Genomic DNA, 17,922 nt, shown 5'->3' on the forward strand with positions numbered 1-17,922 from the left:
GGTTACACTTGATTTTTGTTTGTTATGCTTTCGTAACAGCAGATCCTTACTGTATTTCATTTAATAAGAATCGTTCAACTTTATGAGCACCAGATCAGGGTTAGATTCGCAGAGTTCATTAGAAGTATTTTCTTCCTTTGTTCATTGTATTAGTCATACACTCAGAAAGAAAATAATGAGTTAGTTATACCCAGCTGGTTTGCAATACAAAATAATATGAATCAATAAATACTAAAGAAAAATTAATCTTTGACCTAATTCTGTCCGATTTTACATTTCAGGAATTTTTTGGTTTATTATTGATTGAGTGAAATGTCTGTTTTTTTCCACTGAGGTCATATTTGTACGGTTTTGTGTTTTTGTTGGCAAAAAAACTTAACAAAGTTATTTAAAGTGAAACATATTTGCAAAATTTATCGTTTATGTTAAAGTTGCTAATATATAGGATATTTAGGCCATATATAAAATCAGTTACTTTACTCAAGGCTTTATTAAAATACAATGCACTTTATTGTACAGTGCAACCAATTTCAGGCTTAGTTGACTTAACAAATGCTCCCTTTGTTTTATCCAGACTTGTGTAGTGGTATCTAAACACTGGTTGCATAATAAACGATCACCGCTTAGTTAATTCACTCGGTTTGCAGCCAGCAGCAATATGTTCTATACAGTCTCCTGTCTCGGAATGTCATTCCTGTGAGTTTCCCACGTGTTTATTACACGGTAAGTACATTAACACTATGTAGCCTATGTGTTCTTATGGTAGTTGATATACAATGGAATTTATGCGGTCAGAATGAAGTCTTTCCTTTATCGGTTTGAGTTTTGTTTAAACAACTTTTTCTTAGCTCCAAGTTCCCATGTTTCCGACTTCAAAATATTGTTTATGTATATTTTTTAATGTTTAAATGCAGAATGAATGATTGACGATACATTATGGTTTTTGTTATGTCATAATCCACATAATAGGTTATGCAACTTAATTTGAACTGATCACGTTTTCTGCTTCATCACAGTGAATTTCTCACAAGTGTGTTTTTAACAGGTTTAAACTTTTTGGTGTTTGTTTTTGTGTGCTAGCGCAATTGACTGGAGGCTTACTGTATAAGGCACAACACATTTGCCGGTAGCTTTCTTATTTTCCATCAACAATCTCTTGAGATTTTCAACAGATAGCGCCGCTTTGACCAAACACTGTGAAAAATATGCCATCTGAGTATGCTGCTGCCTATTTAATCTCTATTATCAATATAGTTGTCAAACGCGTCAAAATGCATTTTATGTAGTCGGAAAAATCTAAAAAACTTTTAAGCTATCAGTATGAGGTATACAATATAATATCAAAAAAGGAGCAGACACTTTGCGGACAGTCAGCGTAGGTAAAACAACACATTATTTCTTGAAGCAGAAACAATTGTAAACAAATGAACTCGGCCGGTTCTCTGTTTGTTTTAATTGTTTACACAAGAATAACAGGTGGGCCAGCTCCCCACCACTAGTAGATTAGGTTTAACTGTTTATGGTTAGCTTGATATAATACTGGTTATGGTATATTATTATTATTATAGTTGCTTCCTTTTTTGCACTGGTTGGTTGGTTTTTTTTTTATTGCAGTATGTAAAATTCTAGCCTATCTATACATTTGTTGTAGTGTGTGGAATATTTGATTTATATTTATATATATATATATTTATTTCACATTTCACCAGTTGATAAACACACACTATTTTTTTGGCAAAAAAAATACTTTGTTTTGAGTTTTCACGAAAAACACTTTGTTTGGGATTTTTGGAAACATGTTTTCAAGAGTGTTTTAATGGTGTTCTCTAGTTTAGTGTTCTGCATCTCTTAAATTCTACTTTCTGAGTTTAAAGTTAATAATTCATACTTCTCCATGTTTTAGCACAAGGCCCTGAAAGTGATTCTTCTGGTACAGAGGAAGTGACTGCTTCTCCGCATGTGATTTCCCTGGCTGCAAATCGCTTCAAGCTGCACCTAGGGACAGATCAATTGTTATACAGCCAGCACCTTTTGTGCCATTGGATGGTGCACAAGAATGGATGAAATACAGACCTTTCAATTTGACAAAGATGTAAGATACTGTTCTGCTGAAAATTAAAATTTACAATTAAACATGAAAAATGTGTAGGCCAGGCATATTTATTAAAAAAGGAGAAATTTGGTCTTTAACGTGTAAGCTACTGCCTAAAAATGACAATTTTGAACATAAATATGTAAAAAAAATATTTATTTTGGGAAAAAGCTGGTCTTTCTTAGAGCAGTTTAAAATCTTTGCTTATAGAAATGAAGAAATTTCAAAATTGTAGCCGAGGTTTTTGTCGTTCACGATTTTTGTGCATGGACTAGTGATATTACACTGAAGACATTGCCTAAAAATGTTTCTTGTTTATTATACAGCATTACAGAAATAATTCAATCTTTGTTATATGTTCAAAAATACTGTATGTGGCAATGTTTTACTATTACGGTACATGTATACAATATGGGAGTTTAATTTTATATTTTTTAAAACATGCATTAATGCCTATATATGTATTTTTTTAACGCAGCCAACTGTAAGGGAATTACATATTGGATCTATGAAGGTACCTAAACCTCAATTTAAAGTAAGTGGCATTTTATTTTAAGCGAAAAAATTGTGTGTAAAGTAAAGTGATTTATTTTTAGGCAGAAATTGTATTATTTAACAATCCAATTTATAAATAAGACATAGTATAATCCTTTAAGGCATGATCTCCTGTTAGGAAGTATATTAGGAAGTAGAGAATGTCCCTTATTGATACATTTGCATACATATTCAAGCTTCAATTTAAAAAAAATGTTTTTTGTTTATTTGGTTTATTTCCAAGTTCTAAAAGTGATATTTAAGAGTTAAAAGCTATTTCCCGTCCAAGTTTGCTCATATATACTTGATGATGCAACAATCTCTGTTAGGCACAGCCGGGCTGGTTTAGTTTACAGCTAGCAATAGCTGGAGCATAAATTTTTAATGCAGATCTAATTCCTGCCAGGCACTCTTGGTGTTTATGAAGGAAGATGCACAGTTGCAAGCACTTGAAAAAACGCTCGGAAAACTTGGCTTCGAGCACGACGTAAAATCGTGCGAAGCAGCATTGGACGCCTTCCACAAAAAGCAGCCACACTTGGTTATTATCGACTGCCGACATAATTATGCGTTTGATGCAGAGACGGTGTGCAGGTAATGCCAAATGCAGTAGAAATGTTTTATTCATAAAAATGTCCTGTGTTTTGTTTTGTATTTAAATACAAGTTCAGTAGTTCTAACCTATTTTTTCTTTTAATTTGTTACAGTAAGCTTATTATAAAGTATATAATTGTATGCAAATCCCATTTAAAGTTTTCTTATTCTTTATGTAGTATACAGAGCGTCTGAAAAGTCACTGTGTACACACATATTTATAAACAGACACGTTACAGTGTAGAACCCAGGATTTAAATAGAATGACAATTATAAATAATGTTGTAAGTGACCCCTGTTAGCATCAATACAGGCTTGAACCTTTTGTTTTGTTTTAAAACATCTCATTCAGAAATATAAAAAATATTATTAGAAAAATACAAAGTGACTTTCTGAACATTTTATATATTCTCATTCGCCCCAGTGTGAGGCAGTTTCCTTTTGCACCTAAAACGACGTCTAGCTCACGTTCTAAATATCTTCTGTTGTTTTAGCTCCATCCGAAACACAAGCAATGGTTCATTTACAACGATCGTGGCTTTAGTGCACAGAAGGTACAGGGCGGTTCATACACCCTCAGTGAAGCTTCCTTGCTTTTTAAATTGTGATTTTTATAAGAGGTATACATGCGCATGCACAAAGGGAATGCTTTATGTAAGAGTACCTGTTTTTTCACCGTCAAATCTGTGTCAGCCATTCGTGATTAACATGCTATTTACAAAAGCAATGCTGATCCTTCAAAAAATTTCATTTTTTTTGCTTGACGTTTGTGTTTTGACAGCCCAAGAATCTAACATGGGTCTCACCCTACCTCAGCCGTTTGCAGCCGACAGTACAGCCTGTAGCATCTCAGTGAGTTATGTAGAAGTTGTCATTACAGGTAGTCTTATATTTCATTTTTAAGAAGAGATAGTTTTTGATTAAAATTACAGGTTTAGATTAAGGGTTATCTTAAACATTTTTTTAAAATAAAATGTTTAATTTTGAGAAGCGATAGTTATAATTTAAGTTAAATTAGAACTTTAGATTAAAGGTTATTTATTTTTAGCTACTTATTTTGTAGAAAAGTGTAAAAACTGGTAAAAATCAGCTTATACTATGCTATGTACTAGAACTAAATGCAAGACAAATTTAGCCTGTAGCCAATTTTTAAACAGTACATTATAGAGCAGGACCTTTAGTACAGTGATATTTACATTGAAAATATAAGGTGTGTGGCATAGTTTTTAACTGTAGGATTTTGCATAGGTGTGTTACTTTTATAGCTTTAGTTAATTTGCAGTGATGCACAGCAATTTTTGTTTATTTTCTAATTTCCGCTGTGTAATGTTGCTTTTTGTTTTTGGTAAACTAAAATTTTGAATTCCTTTTGTGTCATGTAATTGTATACCTTTTTAGTGCCAGTACATAACTATTGCATGTATGCTTACACGAAAAGTTTCATTTTTTTATCGTTTTTGGATGAAAAATCATGGTGAGCACGTCATGTATCATGTCTTCATGTGATTTAGACACATCTCTCATTTCATGGCACTGATCACGAAAAATCACTTAGCATGGTCACATGTAGCAATCACGTATGACTTAAAAGGGCCCCGTATTTTGCTTTAGTTATTTTTTATTTTAAACAGTTTTTCTTGGCATTATAGCTCAGTGGTTAGCCGCTTGCATTGTAACCAAAGGACAACGGGTTCAATGCTTGATACCGATACCTTTGAGGATGAATGTGTCCTTGGGCAATACACTTAACAGACATTGTTCCAACGTAGGGGTCACAATTTTGTTGTAGCATCCTGAGTGTTGGGGTAATGGGCCGACCCCTGGCATACCACGCTGTAGGTTCTCACCCACGTAGATTAGGATAGAATTTTTAACAGATCTTTCGGAAACCGTTTATGATAAATAGCATGTAGGCATGTTACTACAATGGAAATTTTTCAAAATTTTATGGACTTCCTACTATGACACAATTCGGTATTATCTAAAAATTAAGTATTTTGAAAACAATTTGCATTTAAAGTCCCAAAACAAATTTCTAATTTCCACAAAAATCTTGTATAAACTAAAACTATTAAAAAAGCCAAATAAAACCTAAACAAACATAGGTATGGTAGTTTTATATTAAAACTGCTTACAGTGAGGCTTTCCAGAGTACCTAAAATTTATGCCAGAGTTGACCCATTACCCCAAAACCATTCACATTTAGAAAAGATCTTATTAAAACACAGTTACAAATGTTTTGTGTGTCCATTTTTGTTTCTTAACTTCGGATTTTTTTACAGAAACCAAATAAACCAAGCTTCCAATACCACAGATCTTTTAAATGTTGGCTTCAATAGAGTAAGTAGATATTTTAATATTATGTTTACATTGCGTATCTAAACATATACTAATGGCTATAGACACTCAATGTATAAAAAAATTAGCATTGATCAAATCTTAAAAATAGTGTATTGTGGCGTTGGTTGTAATTAAATATGGGATATAGCTGTTCAACATTGTATATTATGCTGTTTTAGCTGTGTTCTAATTTTGTACTTGCCTTTTTCTATTTTTTCTTCGTTTGATGTAAAGTTAACCCTTCTGCAGGGGTAATCGTTTTACAGTTTTTAATTTATGAACAATTTCAGCCAATATTTTACACATTTATAAAAAAAAACTGTACTTTTCCAAAAAATGTAAACAGTTTATGCCTTTACAAAACATATTTGATAGCTTGTTCCGCAGCCGATTTTTTACTCCAGTGGTTAAATTTTACCTGTTTTTTTTCATATTGATTTTTCGTAGGTATGCCCCCTTAACACATACAATCAGCTACAATAATTTTGAATTCTTTCAGTTCATAAATGAAACCACTAAACTCGATGAATTAGAAGATGAACTTCTACAACTTGAGTCCGGACTTCTTACCCAACAAGTTAAAATCAAGTAAGTTGCATTAAGTTTAATACAACACTGGAATCATGACTCAAGGGTAATGGGTTCAACACTCACCCAGGAGCTTGCTTGTAGATGTTCTGTTTTACATAACAGTCATAAGTATGATTATTAGGGGTGCCTGGGTTAAAATATTACCCAAATTGTTAAAACAAGGTTGTCATGTCTTAGGACCCTAGTTTTACGTCTAAAATATCTTTACTTCATGTTTGATCACTATGAGTGCAAATGCATTTGTGCAACGTCACGCCAGATTTTGTCCAGAAAGTAAAAAGCATTAAGCTTAAAATAAGAGCTACTGCTCAGTGTTATGTAAAGAATTTTTCAAATTCAAAATTTGTCATATATGTATTTCAAAGACAGTTTGTAATATATTAGTTGCATCATGCAACTTGCATGTACCATATGCATGCATTTAGTATTGGCACTAATAAAAATCAAGTAAATCAACCTTTACCTAAAACCTCCTCAGATCGTGCCAAGCCATTCTGACTGCCTTAGAAAGATGCAGAGACTTAATATGGATTATAGACGACAAGAGTAACATACAGGTAACACATCATAGCTACCCAATCTTGTATCTTATTTTCGTGGTCAAATTTTCTCAGATGGCAAAAAGTTAAAATAAAACAGAATTTTTAATGTTACCTGTTATTGCGTCATAAAAAATATTTGCTGATTACATTAGAGTAGACGCATTTGGATTATTTTTTCTAATTTCTATGCAAACATTCTAATTCCAAATTTGCATGCTAAAATATAATACCAATTATAACACATTGTTTTTAGTATGTGAACAAGACATTGGAGCGAGTTCTTGGTTTCCAATCTAAACATGTTGTTGGGACAAACTTTTCACAATATATTCAAAATGATAAAAGCAATGATGACGTATGGGAAAAAATACAGGCAGAAATACAAGCAGAGAAGGTAATGCCTAACTGGTAATACTGTGTTTGGGGCTTAAAGCTGCTTAATGTAGTAGCATAGAAACGCACCTATGGACTGGATAAATGTGTTATTTTTGTAACATTTTGTTATAGTGACAAAAAATGGGGGGGAAACCTTTGTAAATTTATGTGGCCTCTGTATTGCAGATTACGCAGATTTTTCTTAAAAACTGCAGCTCTAAACCATTTATTCAAATTAAATTTTAAAACATGATATTTCCCTACAGTTACTTATATGTTATGTTAAAATAAAAGTATTTCGATTTTAACCGTATACAGTTTTTTGGATGAATTTAAAAACTACAAATTTTATTTATATATATATATATTTATTTTTTTCGTGTTTCTACCAGGAATGGGAAGGATCATTTTATTGCAGAAGAAAAATTGGTGACGATGTCCATTTGCAAGCTATGTTCTTACCATTATGTGAACAAGACAGGTCAGTAGTTATGGGCTAACCTAACCTTAAGGGTTCATGGGGTGACATTTCACCCAAATTTTAAAACAGGGGTTATAATAATCAATAAGGTTTCTATGTTTGCAACTATGAGTGTTGCTGTATTTTAACAATATCACCCCAGATTTTACCCTGCTGTTAAGTGTCTATACAAACAAGCAGTGCCAAAGTATATTGCATTTACCATTAATCAATGGGATTCCCTATGTTTGATGACTATCAATGTAACTGTATTTTTACACTGTTATCCTATATTTTGTTAAAGTATAAAAAGTAAAAAATTTGTCCATTAAAAATCCAGTAGGACTATGGCCATTTCTGTCCAAATTCCCAGGTCCCATGGCGTACCTTGCCAAACAGTAGAGAGAAAAAAGTATATTACGGTGGTGTAAGATGAGACACCTTTAGCACATAACACTAAATACCCTCACTGTGTTTTGAACAATTAACAACGGTCTATAGAAGTCGTGAAAATCTAATTTTATAAGTCTTTGGATTTTCTTTGTTTACTACTAAATAGGGCAAGAAAACTGAACGAAAATGTGTCCCATCTTCCCCCACCCTACTATATATTAGTATGCCTTGTATCAAGGAGGTAGCTGTTCCAATGTCATACATGTTAATCTATATCTTTCAACTGACTGTTACGTAATTTAATTTTCCCAAACTCCCAGATAATAAGCAGAGTTTGATTTTTATTACGTAACACGTCGTTGTGGTTTTCTTTAAAGGTCAAATCGACAATATGTTGTGCTATGCTATCCACACAGTCAAGGTGCTACAGTTCCTGTAAGTTACATTTTAAATTCATTTTTCACTTGCGGCCTGAAATGCAGTTAGCAAAAATCAATGCATTAATTACTCGTGCATCTCGCTTTGCACTAAACTGTTGCCTTTAGCTTAGGCATAACTGTGATTCCGATAAACTAGAGGTGCCATTTTTAATGTTACATATAATTTGCAATTTACATTAAAATCTCAATAGTTATTTTTGAACATTAAGATAAAAGGAAATGGCGTAAGAGCTCAAATGGCATTCTTTTGGTTAAGATAAAAAACTAAAAAAAAACTTTTTATATATATATACTTGGTAAACTGCTATTTCATACATATACAATAAATATTTTTATGAATACAAACAAAAATGTATACTCAGTGAACAGCCATTTCTTGTACTATTTTTTTAATGTTTACTTGGGTACCTTAGTCTTCATAGTTTTTGATATACATTTTTCTATTTGGATAAACCACTTGAGGCCATATGGTGAGAACAATGACCATTAAGTGTCACTAAGGACACTCACACTAACTAGGGATCGCCATTATAAATCTATAACTGTAAGTTTGACCCTTTTTGTAAGGCCTGCTTCACTGTTGGACTTCCAGCGCCTATAAAAGTGCTTGTCAGTGAGCATGAGGTGTATGAATGAATACACACCGCGTGTAACCAGTAGATTGGTTTACCCAGAAAAGCATTATCAAAAATACTTAAATCTGTGTATAGTAACAACTAACATACCACTTAGTGCACTTACCAGGCATTTTTCACACTACATTAATCAGTAATAAATACAACTTACCAGTTATTTTAATTTTCTTTCACAAAAATACACATCTAACTACCAAGCCTCTTCTGCATTTTAAAAACCTGTTGCCTAATGTTATACTAATATATGTATATAAGAAAATATACACTTTACTAACTAATACGATCACTTGTTCACAGGACATTTCACAGTTCATTAGCATAAAACGTAAAAACTCATACGAATTCCACCGTCGTCACTCGGGGGCAGCAGAGCAGCTACAAATTCGACGACTGTCAGCTGCATCGTCATTTGAAGGTAACTTGATAAGTACCAGGTTAAAATTTTTTTGGACAAGTTTATCATATATGGATGATTGAGAATGATGGATAGTGGATAGAAATATTCTGGTACTTTTGCTACAGGGCTTTTAGCTGCTCATCTGGTAAAAAATTGTAGTGTGTTTTTAACATTTCGTGGATTACAGTTGGTCTAACATTTCGTGGATTACAGTTGGTTTTGAAGTTATGGTTATATAATTCTATAAGCACATGATATCCCATTTTTTTCTAATTTAGTTTTATTCAATTACCATACTCTTTTAGAGTCGTGAGGATATTGGTATATATTTCCGTAAATGTTTTCTGTTAAATACTAAATGGGGCGATAAATTATTTTACCTAATTTTTGTGCAAACTGCAAAATTTGTCTTTTACCCCAAATTTAAAAAAATAAATTATATATATATTGAATTTTTTCATTGAGTTCTAACATGTAAAAAAAAGTTTAAAAAAATCTAATTAGCTGAGATATTTTCCACAAAAATTGTTTTCTTTTGTGCCCATTTTTGATTTAACTATTTCACTTTTTAGTTGTAGTACAACTTTAATTTCAAATGAAACTTCTTGCGTATTTACATTTAAATCTCTTTGTTAGTTTTGCCAAACATTTTCAAATTTATTGATTTATTTCTAAGATCTGTGGCTGTAATTTTAAAGTCAAATGAATTATAAATGTACATGGTATCCTTGAAACACAAAGTATTGAAATTTATTTTAATTTAAAACTATTATTTATTTTTGTCGTAAGGGTTATGGACCAATCTGTACTAAATCCAGATCTTATCTCATTGCATGACCTTGTTATAGGACTTCACTGATATAGAATGTAGTTTTCAAGTCATTCCAGATCGTTTAAAAATGGTTACAGAAAACAGTTGTATTCGGTGGTGCAGCCAGAAACAAAAATTATAAAAACCTTTTTTTGTTTACCTTAGTATAATGAGAAAGAATAAAAAGTACATTTTAAGACTCAATTCGTAGTTTTTTATGTAAAATATTTGTTTAGTCTCTCGTAAAACACATATCATACCTGCGTTTTTAATCAGACAAAAACTAGTAACAAAAACAAAAAACCTTGGGTAGTGTCTTAAATTTTGATGTTATTTTTAGGGGATGGATCGCACAGAAGAACCAACTCTTTAGCAAAAATTCACTCCATGGCAATCGAAGCACCTATTACTCAGGTTTGCATTCATAATACATTACTCCTTCAAAAATCTGTGGTTTTTAGTCTAAAATCTCTAAAAACTGTGTTTTTAGTTTAAATTCTTTAAAAATGTATGTTTTTCTGTATAAATTCTCTAAAAATCTGTGTGTTTTGCTCAGATCATCAATTTAATCAATGTTGTGAAAGACTGCAGTCAGCCGTCTGAAACTGAAGTTTTGGAACAAATTCTTGAGATTTTACGAAACTCTGAACTTTATTCTCCTGCTGACTTACCTAACAAGTCTCGTGATCCAATGTTATCCGATTTTGTGGAAGGACTGGTCACGGTAAGAATATAAAATCCTGTTCAGCGTAAATTCCGTTATTTTGATCCTGACATGCATGTGTTCATTCTACACAGTTTGTTACTGCAATAAATTTCATTAAGTATTGGTCTGCAAGCGAATTATGGCATATTCCAATAGTATGCCAAGTTATAACTATTTTCAAATTCAAAATCTAAAATCTAGTCACCATATAGTTGCCACTTAGATTTAAAAAATATATAGCAGTTACAGTCCATGTATTTTCTTTGGTTTGAAGTTGTTTTTGGGCCAAAAATTTCCACCAAAAGCAAAATTTGCTGTTACTAGTAAAAAAAACTATTAAAAAGTAATTGATTTTCAAATGTAAAATACAAGATTTAACAAGTTTTATTAAAGATTCTTTTGACATAACATGTTGTTCAAAAACCTTATAAAAATTTGGTAAATAGAAATTTAGGCAAAAAAATTTGTTCATGAATGGTTTGATACATATTTGACATAAGTTTAAATTATTTTTAAAAAAAGTTTAGCCCTTTTTTTTCTACTGACTAAAATTGTTTGTCTACAATTCAGGGCACTGGTTTTAGTCACAGAAGATCATCTGGTGGGGAAAATATTCTCAGCAGAAGTAAGTGTTAAAATATAATTCATAATATATTCATCTTATTTCAGGTATATATATATATATACAAATTACATATATATACAAATTACATATATATATACAAATTACAGTATAATATAGTGTTCACAATTTTTTAAAACATAATTTTGGGTGACATCCGTAAAATTAAGTTAAAGTCCTGGTAGTCTAGAAATGGAAACCTTCTTGATTAATGTTGTGAATGCAACATACTTTACATCTGCCAAGAATAGGACAAAACACTTCGTAAAAATCTGCTGCAAATAAGATTAAACATGGACTTAGTTAAAAATTTCCATAAAAAAGAGGAATGCTTGTAACAAATTCTACTGCAAAAAATTAACTCAGTTAAAAATTTCTGTCAAAAATTAAAATTTGCTGCCTACGTCCTGATTGCGTACACGGACATTGTGCATCCCTACTCACTGAGCATTGTTAAAGAACAATGCCCTTCCACAGCCCCTCCTAACAGCGCTTCGACCAAATCTTCAGCAGGGAAAGGGGGTCTCACTCGAACGAATGAAAATCCGGCAATCGCAATGTGTTTGGAGAACTATGACTCGTGGGATTATGACGTACTTGCTCTAGAGCGTGTTTCAGTGAAAAAGTGAGTTGCTCATTTGTTTGGTTGTTTGGAGTTGGTGGATTTTGTTTTTTTTGAGTTGTTGCACCCAATTGTCACTTTTTGTACTATGGAGACATTTTACATGAATAAAATTTTTTTTAATATGACTTGCATCACTGTGAGGTTTTGCCAAAATTAAAACTGACGTTTTTATCTTTATTTACAATAATTGCACATGTTTCTTACTTTCTGTACTAACAGAGACATTTTTAATGTAAAAATGCAACACTATAAATAGCATTTAAAAAACTCCACTCCCACAGTGGCACCAAAAGTATCTTTGTATTTCTAAAGTGTGACAAACTTTCACCACCACTAACCCTCACATAAACCCACCACAGACCACTTGTGCACTCTGGTATGCACGCACTGGGCCAGTTTAATGTGTGCGAGGTATTAGACTGTACGCCCACTACACTGCACTCGTGGCTGGTAGCAATTGAGCAGAACTACCATGCAAGCAACCCTTACCACAACTCAACACACGCAGCTGATGTTCTTCATGCTACGGCTTATTTTCTTAAGAAAGATCGACTTAAGGTTAGAATTCATTGGTTAGATGTGATTTTCAATGTATCTACCACACTATCTATGTTGAATGAATGAATGTAACTTACTTTATCCTTGTGGGTTGGAAATTGACAAACAATATAACACGGGTGTTCATACACCTTGAGCCAGCTTAGGAGTACCGTTTATGTTAATTTGTGGATGATTAGTTTTTGGGATTTTTTTCTTTTGATTTGTGCCATTGCTCTATAACCCAGTAACATATTCCTTTTTTTTAAAAAAGTAAAGATTAAAATGCGCCGCACATCTGGTTTCCGCGGGTAAAAAATTGTTTCAAATATCTTTGTACTTTTTTTCCCTGTGATGTACAACATCAATCTATGCCCCAATTTAAATCAAGTAAAATAATTGTGTTGTAATAGGAATTTAAATATGTTGCATGAACACAAAACAGAAGTATGTAGACCAAACGCATGGAACAAAAATGCAAATTTAAAAATTGTATCAGACTTAACAACAAGTTGCGTGAAATTGTGGTCGGATTTGGTGTTGGTGACGTACGTTAAAACGGGAGTAAGCCGGTTTTACGATCATATATTACGCACGGGTTTATTTTCTTTTTATAAGTTTTCCATTAAGCATGACGTAGCACAGTTATTTTAAAAACAATATCGCTTGTGCCATATTAAAAGATTGTCAAATTTGCGGATGTGGACTCGCGCAATTTCCTACATTCTAATAAAAATTACGGTTGAGAAAAATTGACTTACGCATTACTGAAAATTTTTGCCCGGCACCACTGAAAACTAAATGGCAAAAAAAAAACCTGGTTTCACTGAAAAATTAATGGCAGAAAACTATGCCCGGTATCAGTGAAAAATTTGTTCTTGAAAAAGATACCTGGCATAACTGAAAAATTACTCCCGGCATCACTGAAAACTTATGCCCGGCATCACTGAAATTTTTTTTTTAATTATACCTGGCATCACTAAAAACCGATAATTTACCTGGTAACACTGCAATACAGAATTGGATGGAGCCCTTAGATGAAATAGCAGCGTTGTTGGCTGCCATCATACATGATGTAGATCACCCAGGTCGTACAAATAACTTCCTTGTCAACTCAAGCAGCCCACTAGCTTTACTTTATAACGACACGTAAGTTGAATAGAAATTGTAGTTTGTTTGTTCTTGTGTAGTGGGGTAATGACAGGGGTCATAATAAGGGTGTTACGTTTTTTTTTATACATTTGTGCCTCCTTACGTGTTACTCTTACCACGTATGTAATTTTTAGGGTAATTATTTCTTATTGAATTTTTTTATTTTTTTTGTAATGTAAAACTGACAATATCGACAACAAATAAAGGGCCATTGGGTTGGAGCAATTACCGGTAAATATTTTCCAAGAACACATACACCGACAATAATGAATCAAATATGTCATATTTTTTAATTTTTTAAGTAAAAAATGAACATTTTATTTAGTGCTGTACTGCAAAAAAATTGCAATAATTTTATTCTAAACAAACAAAATTGAATTTTTTTGGCACAATTACTTAAAATGAAATGAATATTTTATTCAGTGCTGTACTGGAAAGCCACCACGCTGCATTTGCTTTCAAATTCACTGTGAACAACGATAAGTGCAACATTTTCAAGAATTTGTCAAAGTGAGTTATCAATTTTACACTCCTGTAAAAAATCTCTTAAAATAAAGTCATAACTTTATTGACGTATGTTGTCGAATGTTTATACTGTTTCTATGGACTGGGGAATGATTTTAAAACCACATGTCATAAACAAACCTCGTTAGAAGTCCTAAATTTAAGTGTAAATAAATTTTACCAAAATATGAAATGTTTTTAAAGTTGTGGATGACGTTATTTTAATGAAAAAAAATATGTCAAAACCTATTGGTAATCAGTATATGTTAAAGGAGTTTTAAAATTTTACCTACAAGTAAGCATGAGGTGTATGAAAGCCACTATTCATGTGAATCAATGCATCTTATTTTTACTTGTGTAGCAGGGCAACTATAGTTGTTATAACAGAAGTGGTCTGTTTCATGCACCTTGTGCCAGCTGACAAGTTACCACATGTGTAACATTGTTCTATGTGAATAAGGGACAGCCAATGTCATTTATACAGACTGTCAATGCCATACATATATATATATATATATATGTCTGTATAACATATCATCATTAATTGCAGAGAAAATTTTATGACAATTCGGCAATCCATTATTGATATGGTATTGGCAACAGAACTATCAAAGCACTTCGAACATGTCAACAAATTCATCAGTATTGTTACGAAAAACAACAGCAACAATCCAGACTCTGTAAGCTGGTTTGTAGGGCTTATAAGTGTGGTGTAGTTTTTCATAGGGACTGTTCGGTTCTGTTCTGTATTGATGAGATTTTATGCCAAAGGGACCTGGGATTTAGGCGACAGTTGGCACATTTACTGTTTGTGTATTTTGTATTAAAAATCTCTAGTGGTATATTTCCCATTGAACCGCACAAATGACTGTATTAGTACCAGTTTCATTTGAAAAAAACATTTTTTAATTTTAATTTTTTTAAAACGGAAAAAAAATAATCAACTTAAAAAATTTAAAAACATGTAGTATTCGTTTATTTTTTTTGCTCTAGGAGACCACTAGTGGTAGCACAGGGCGTGCAACGAGCGGACAGAATGCAGCTGTGACACATGAACTTAAAACTCTCATCAAACGTGTGATGATAAAAGTTGCAGATGTTATTAACCCGGCTCGGAAAACTCCGTTATGTGTGGAGTGGGCACGCAGGATATCGGAAGAATATTTCGCACAGGTTACGATTTTGAATATTATTAAATTTATTTGTCTATTTGATTACGGTAGCAAAGATTTGGTATTTTAAACCAAAAGACAGGATATAGAGATTTGTTTTCTATTCTGGTATAATAAATTTATTTGTCTCTCCCATTACGGTAGCAAAGATTTGGAAATATTTAAACAAAAAAGCGATTTGTTTTCTATTCTGTAAGGGTAGTCAGAGTAAAAAATTTTTTTTGTCCATTAAAGTAAGAAAAAAAGAAAAAATAAGAAAATTTTTTTTTTTCTTTAGACTGACGAAGAGAAAAGGTTAGGCCTCCCTGTCGTGATGCCACATTTTGACAGAAACACTTGCAGCATGCCCAAGTCACAAATGACTTTCATGGATTATTTTCTAACAGACATGTTTGAAGCGTGGCATGGTATGTATGGATGCAATTTTTTCAAAAATGACAAGAATGACAAGAGTAAAATAAACAAATTTCCAACTTTTGTAAAAAAACAAATTTCAATTTTTTCTAAAGAAATACATGAAATTTATTTTTGTTCAAAAAAAAGAATTTTCACAAATTTCAGAGTTCTGTGGTATGGAAGATGTGATGAACAACCTCACTGATAATTACAACTACTGGAAGAAGTTACAAGATCGAGGAGTGATGCGGTTGGCTGAGCTCGAGGACGAGGAGTTTGCCGACCTCCACTATGATCCTTCTGTGAGCGGACGTCACTGGAAGTATTCCGACGAGAAAAAAGACTCAGAAATTCCGGACTCGGATTCGATAGTTAACAAAACAGGAACCATAGGGAACCATTTGCCCCATTGACGCTGTCGAACCGACAGTCGCATGATTATGTTGCGTGTTATCTCAAACTGTCAAACTTTTTTTTGTTTTCTCTCGTTTTTACTGCCCTTTTCAAACCAGCGCCAGTGAAAGACGTATTTTATCAAAATCCGTTGCCCTATTAGACGATGTTGTTTTTGCAAAGTTCGGTCACTTAAATACGCACCAACAAACGTAATGGTTAGTCTAGGCCTCACATGTCATATTCGAATTTGCTTGCATCACCCATTGCTTCAATTGTGAATCGACAATGACACGCACAAACGTTTCTCATGCCCAGCATTGGTGTCAGCTTCGAATTTCCTTTTGTAAACTGTTTATAAATCTAATGCAAGTGTAGAGTTACTGCTTTTTTGTTTCTATCGTGGCACCTCAAAAACTACACTGGCCTTTGGCTTTTACTTTTTATGCTATTCTACTTTAGCTTTTGCGCACACAAATCACAATGGACATCAAATCCCTATATTTTACCCTTTAGGCCCCTTGAAAAAATTCTCGAGCATGTAATACGACATGTCCAGCCTATACACCCCATGTCACCAACCACAATGAAACACTGTGCGTAAAATCTTGCTTACAGCGAATCAACCCCATTTTCCAACGCAATTCGTAGCTCTGGCCTAAGTTGCATACATAACAACACTGATGATGCATTCCAACCATCAAGTCAACACTATTAACTTTGGCGTATTATTGTATTACATAGTATTTTTTCGTCGTTCTTGCGTACAAAAAACGACAGCCCTTTTTGCATAACATGTCCAATCAACCGGTTTTTCCCACCTCCCAAAATATTCGTAAACCTTTCAATTCGAAACTTACTGCCTGGTCATTAATAATTTTCACTTTTAACAAGTTCTGTACCCGCCCCCACCCTGTTTTATCATTCACTTTTACTTGCCAAACTAGACAAGTTATATACATTGTAAAAATAACATATTTCCTATTGTAGTCTCGCAACGATTTTACTTTTTTAGTTTTATTTTCAAAACCTCGCGTTGTCTGTTGTACCGGGCAGTGACACTCGCTAAGTGGCCTGAGTACTTAGCGAGGAATTGTTCCGCCTTCATTTTAATAGTACTCCGGTTTTGCAGAGCGTTCGTTATTCTTGTATATTGTTTTGTTTAGTTAATATACAAAACCTGCACCATTGGTATTTGTGGGAAAACTGGAATATATCATTTGAACGAAAAGGCGAAGAAGGCACAGCGTGAAGACAAATTTGAAACTATCTTAAAGACTAAGAAAGAAGAACATTTGTGAAAAAAAATGAAAAGAGAAAAGCAATGTGTGAAATCAAATCCCAACTAAAGTGTTGTAGGCCAACACAAGACTAAAAAGAACCAGTGTTTTTCCAGGAGATCAGTTGTAAATGAGGTTAGGTGTGGAAAGTTACTGCGTTATTTGACCTGCTAAGTGTTTATTGTGTTCAGTTTAGTTCTATGGTGTCTAGTATGTGGAATTAATGCTAAGGTTTGGCCATTACCTATTTCATATAAGCTGTGCGGTTTAACTATTTTAATTGGACATTTTCCTCTGTCACCAATATAATATAGTAGGGTGGGAGAAGATC

The 17,922-nt window shown here is 33.0% G+C and overlaps 1 protein-coding gene across 3 annotated transcripts; it reads left to right on the plus strand.

Moving 5' to 3' along the window:
• Positions 1-553: 553 nt before the first annotated feature.
• Positions 554-17,505, plus strand: LOC100187433 (high affinity cAMP-specific and IBMX-insensitive 3',5'-cyclic phosphodiesterase 8B). Of its 3 annotated transcripts, none has more exons than XM_018812147.2 (23): positions 554-723; positions 1,904-2,092; positions 2,571-2,627; positions 3,033-3,220; positions 3,715-3,840; positions 5,503-5,560; positions 6,060-6,148; positions 6,630-6,708; positions 6,947-7,087; positions 7,461-7,549; positions 8,299-8,356; positions 9,294-9,411; positions 10,545-10,618; positions 10,761-10,928; positions 11,481-11,535; positions 12,010-12,157; positions 12,517-12,715; positions 13,713-13,843; positions 14,270-14,356; positions 14,901-15,030; positions 15,344-15,523; positions 15,800-15,929; positions 16,084-17,505. In XM_018812147.2, exons 2-23 carry the CDS (start codon positions 2,057-2,059, stop codon positions 16,329-16,331), a joined length of 2,589 nt encoding a protein of 862 aa, XP_018667692.1. In that variant the 5' UTR covers positions 554-723; positions 1,904-2,056; the 3' UTR covers positions 16,332-17,505. The 3 variants fall into 3 exon arrangements, with proteins under 3 accessions (XP_018667692.1, XP_018667693.1, XP_002128908.1); XM_018812148.2 differs by having other exon boundaries at positions 12,043-12,157; XM_002128872.4 differs by having other exon boundaries at positions 3,715-3,774.
• The last annotated feature ends 417 nt before the right edge of the window (positions 17,506-17,922 follow it).

This window comes from Ciona intestinalis, chromosome 5 (genome assembly GCF_000224145.3).
Source record: "Ciona intestinalis chromosome 5, KH, whole genome shotgun sequence".
Classification (NCBI taxonomy): domain Eukaryota; kingdom Metazoa; phylum Chordata; class Ascidiacea; order Phlebobranchia; family Cionidae; genus Ciona; species Ciona intestinalis.

What these genes read in the sequence shown, in the direction of transcription:
- LOC100187433 (XM_018812147.2), top strand. Translation starts at nt 2,057, where the DNA reads ATGGATGAAATACAGACCTTTCAATTTGACAAAGAT. An exon ending in TCGAAGCACCTATTACTCAG is followed by an intron (nt 10,619 to 10,760) that starts GTTTGCATTCAT and finishes TGTTTTGCTCAG; the next exon opens with ATCATCAATTTAATCAATGT. An exon ending in CATGTTTGAAGCGTGGCATG is followed by an intron (nt 15,930 to 16,083) that starts GTATGTATGGAT and finishes CACAAATTTCAG; the next exon opens with AGTTCTGTGGTATGGAAGAT.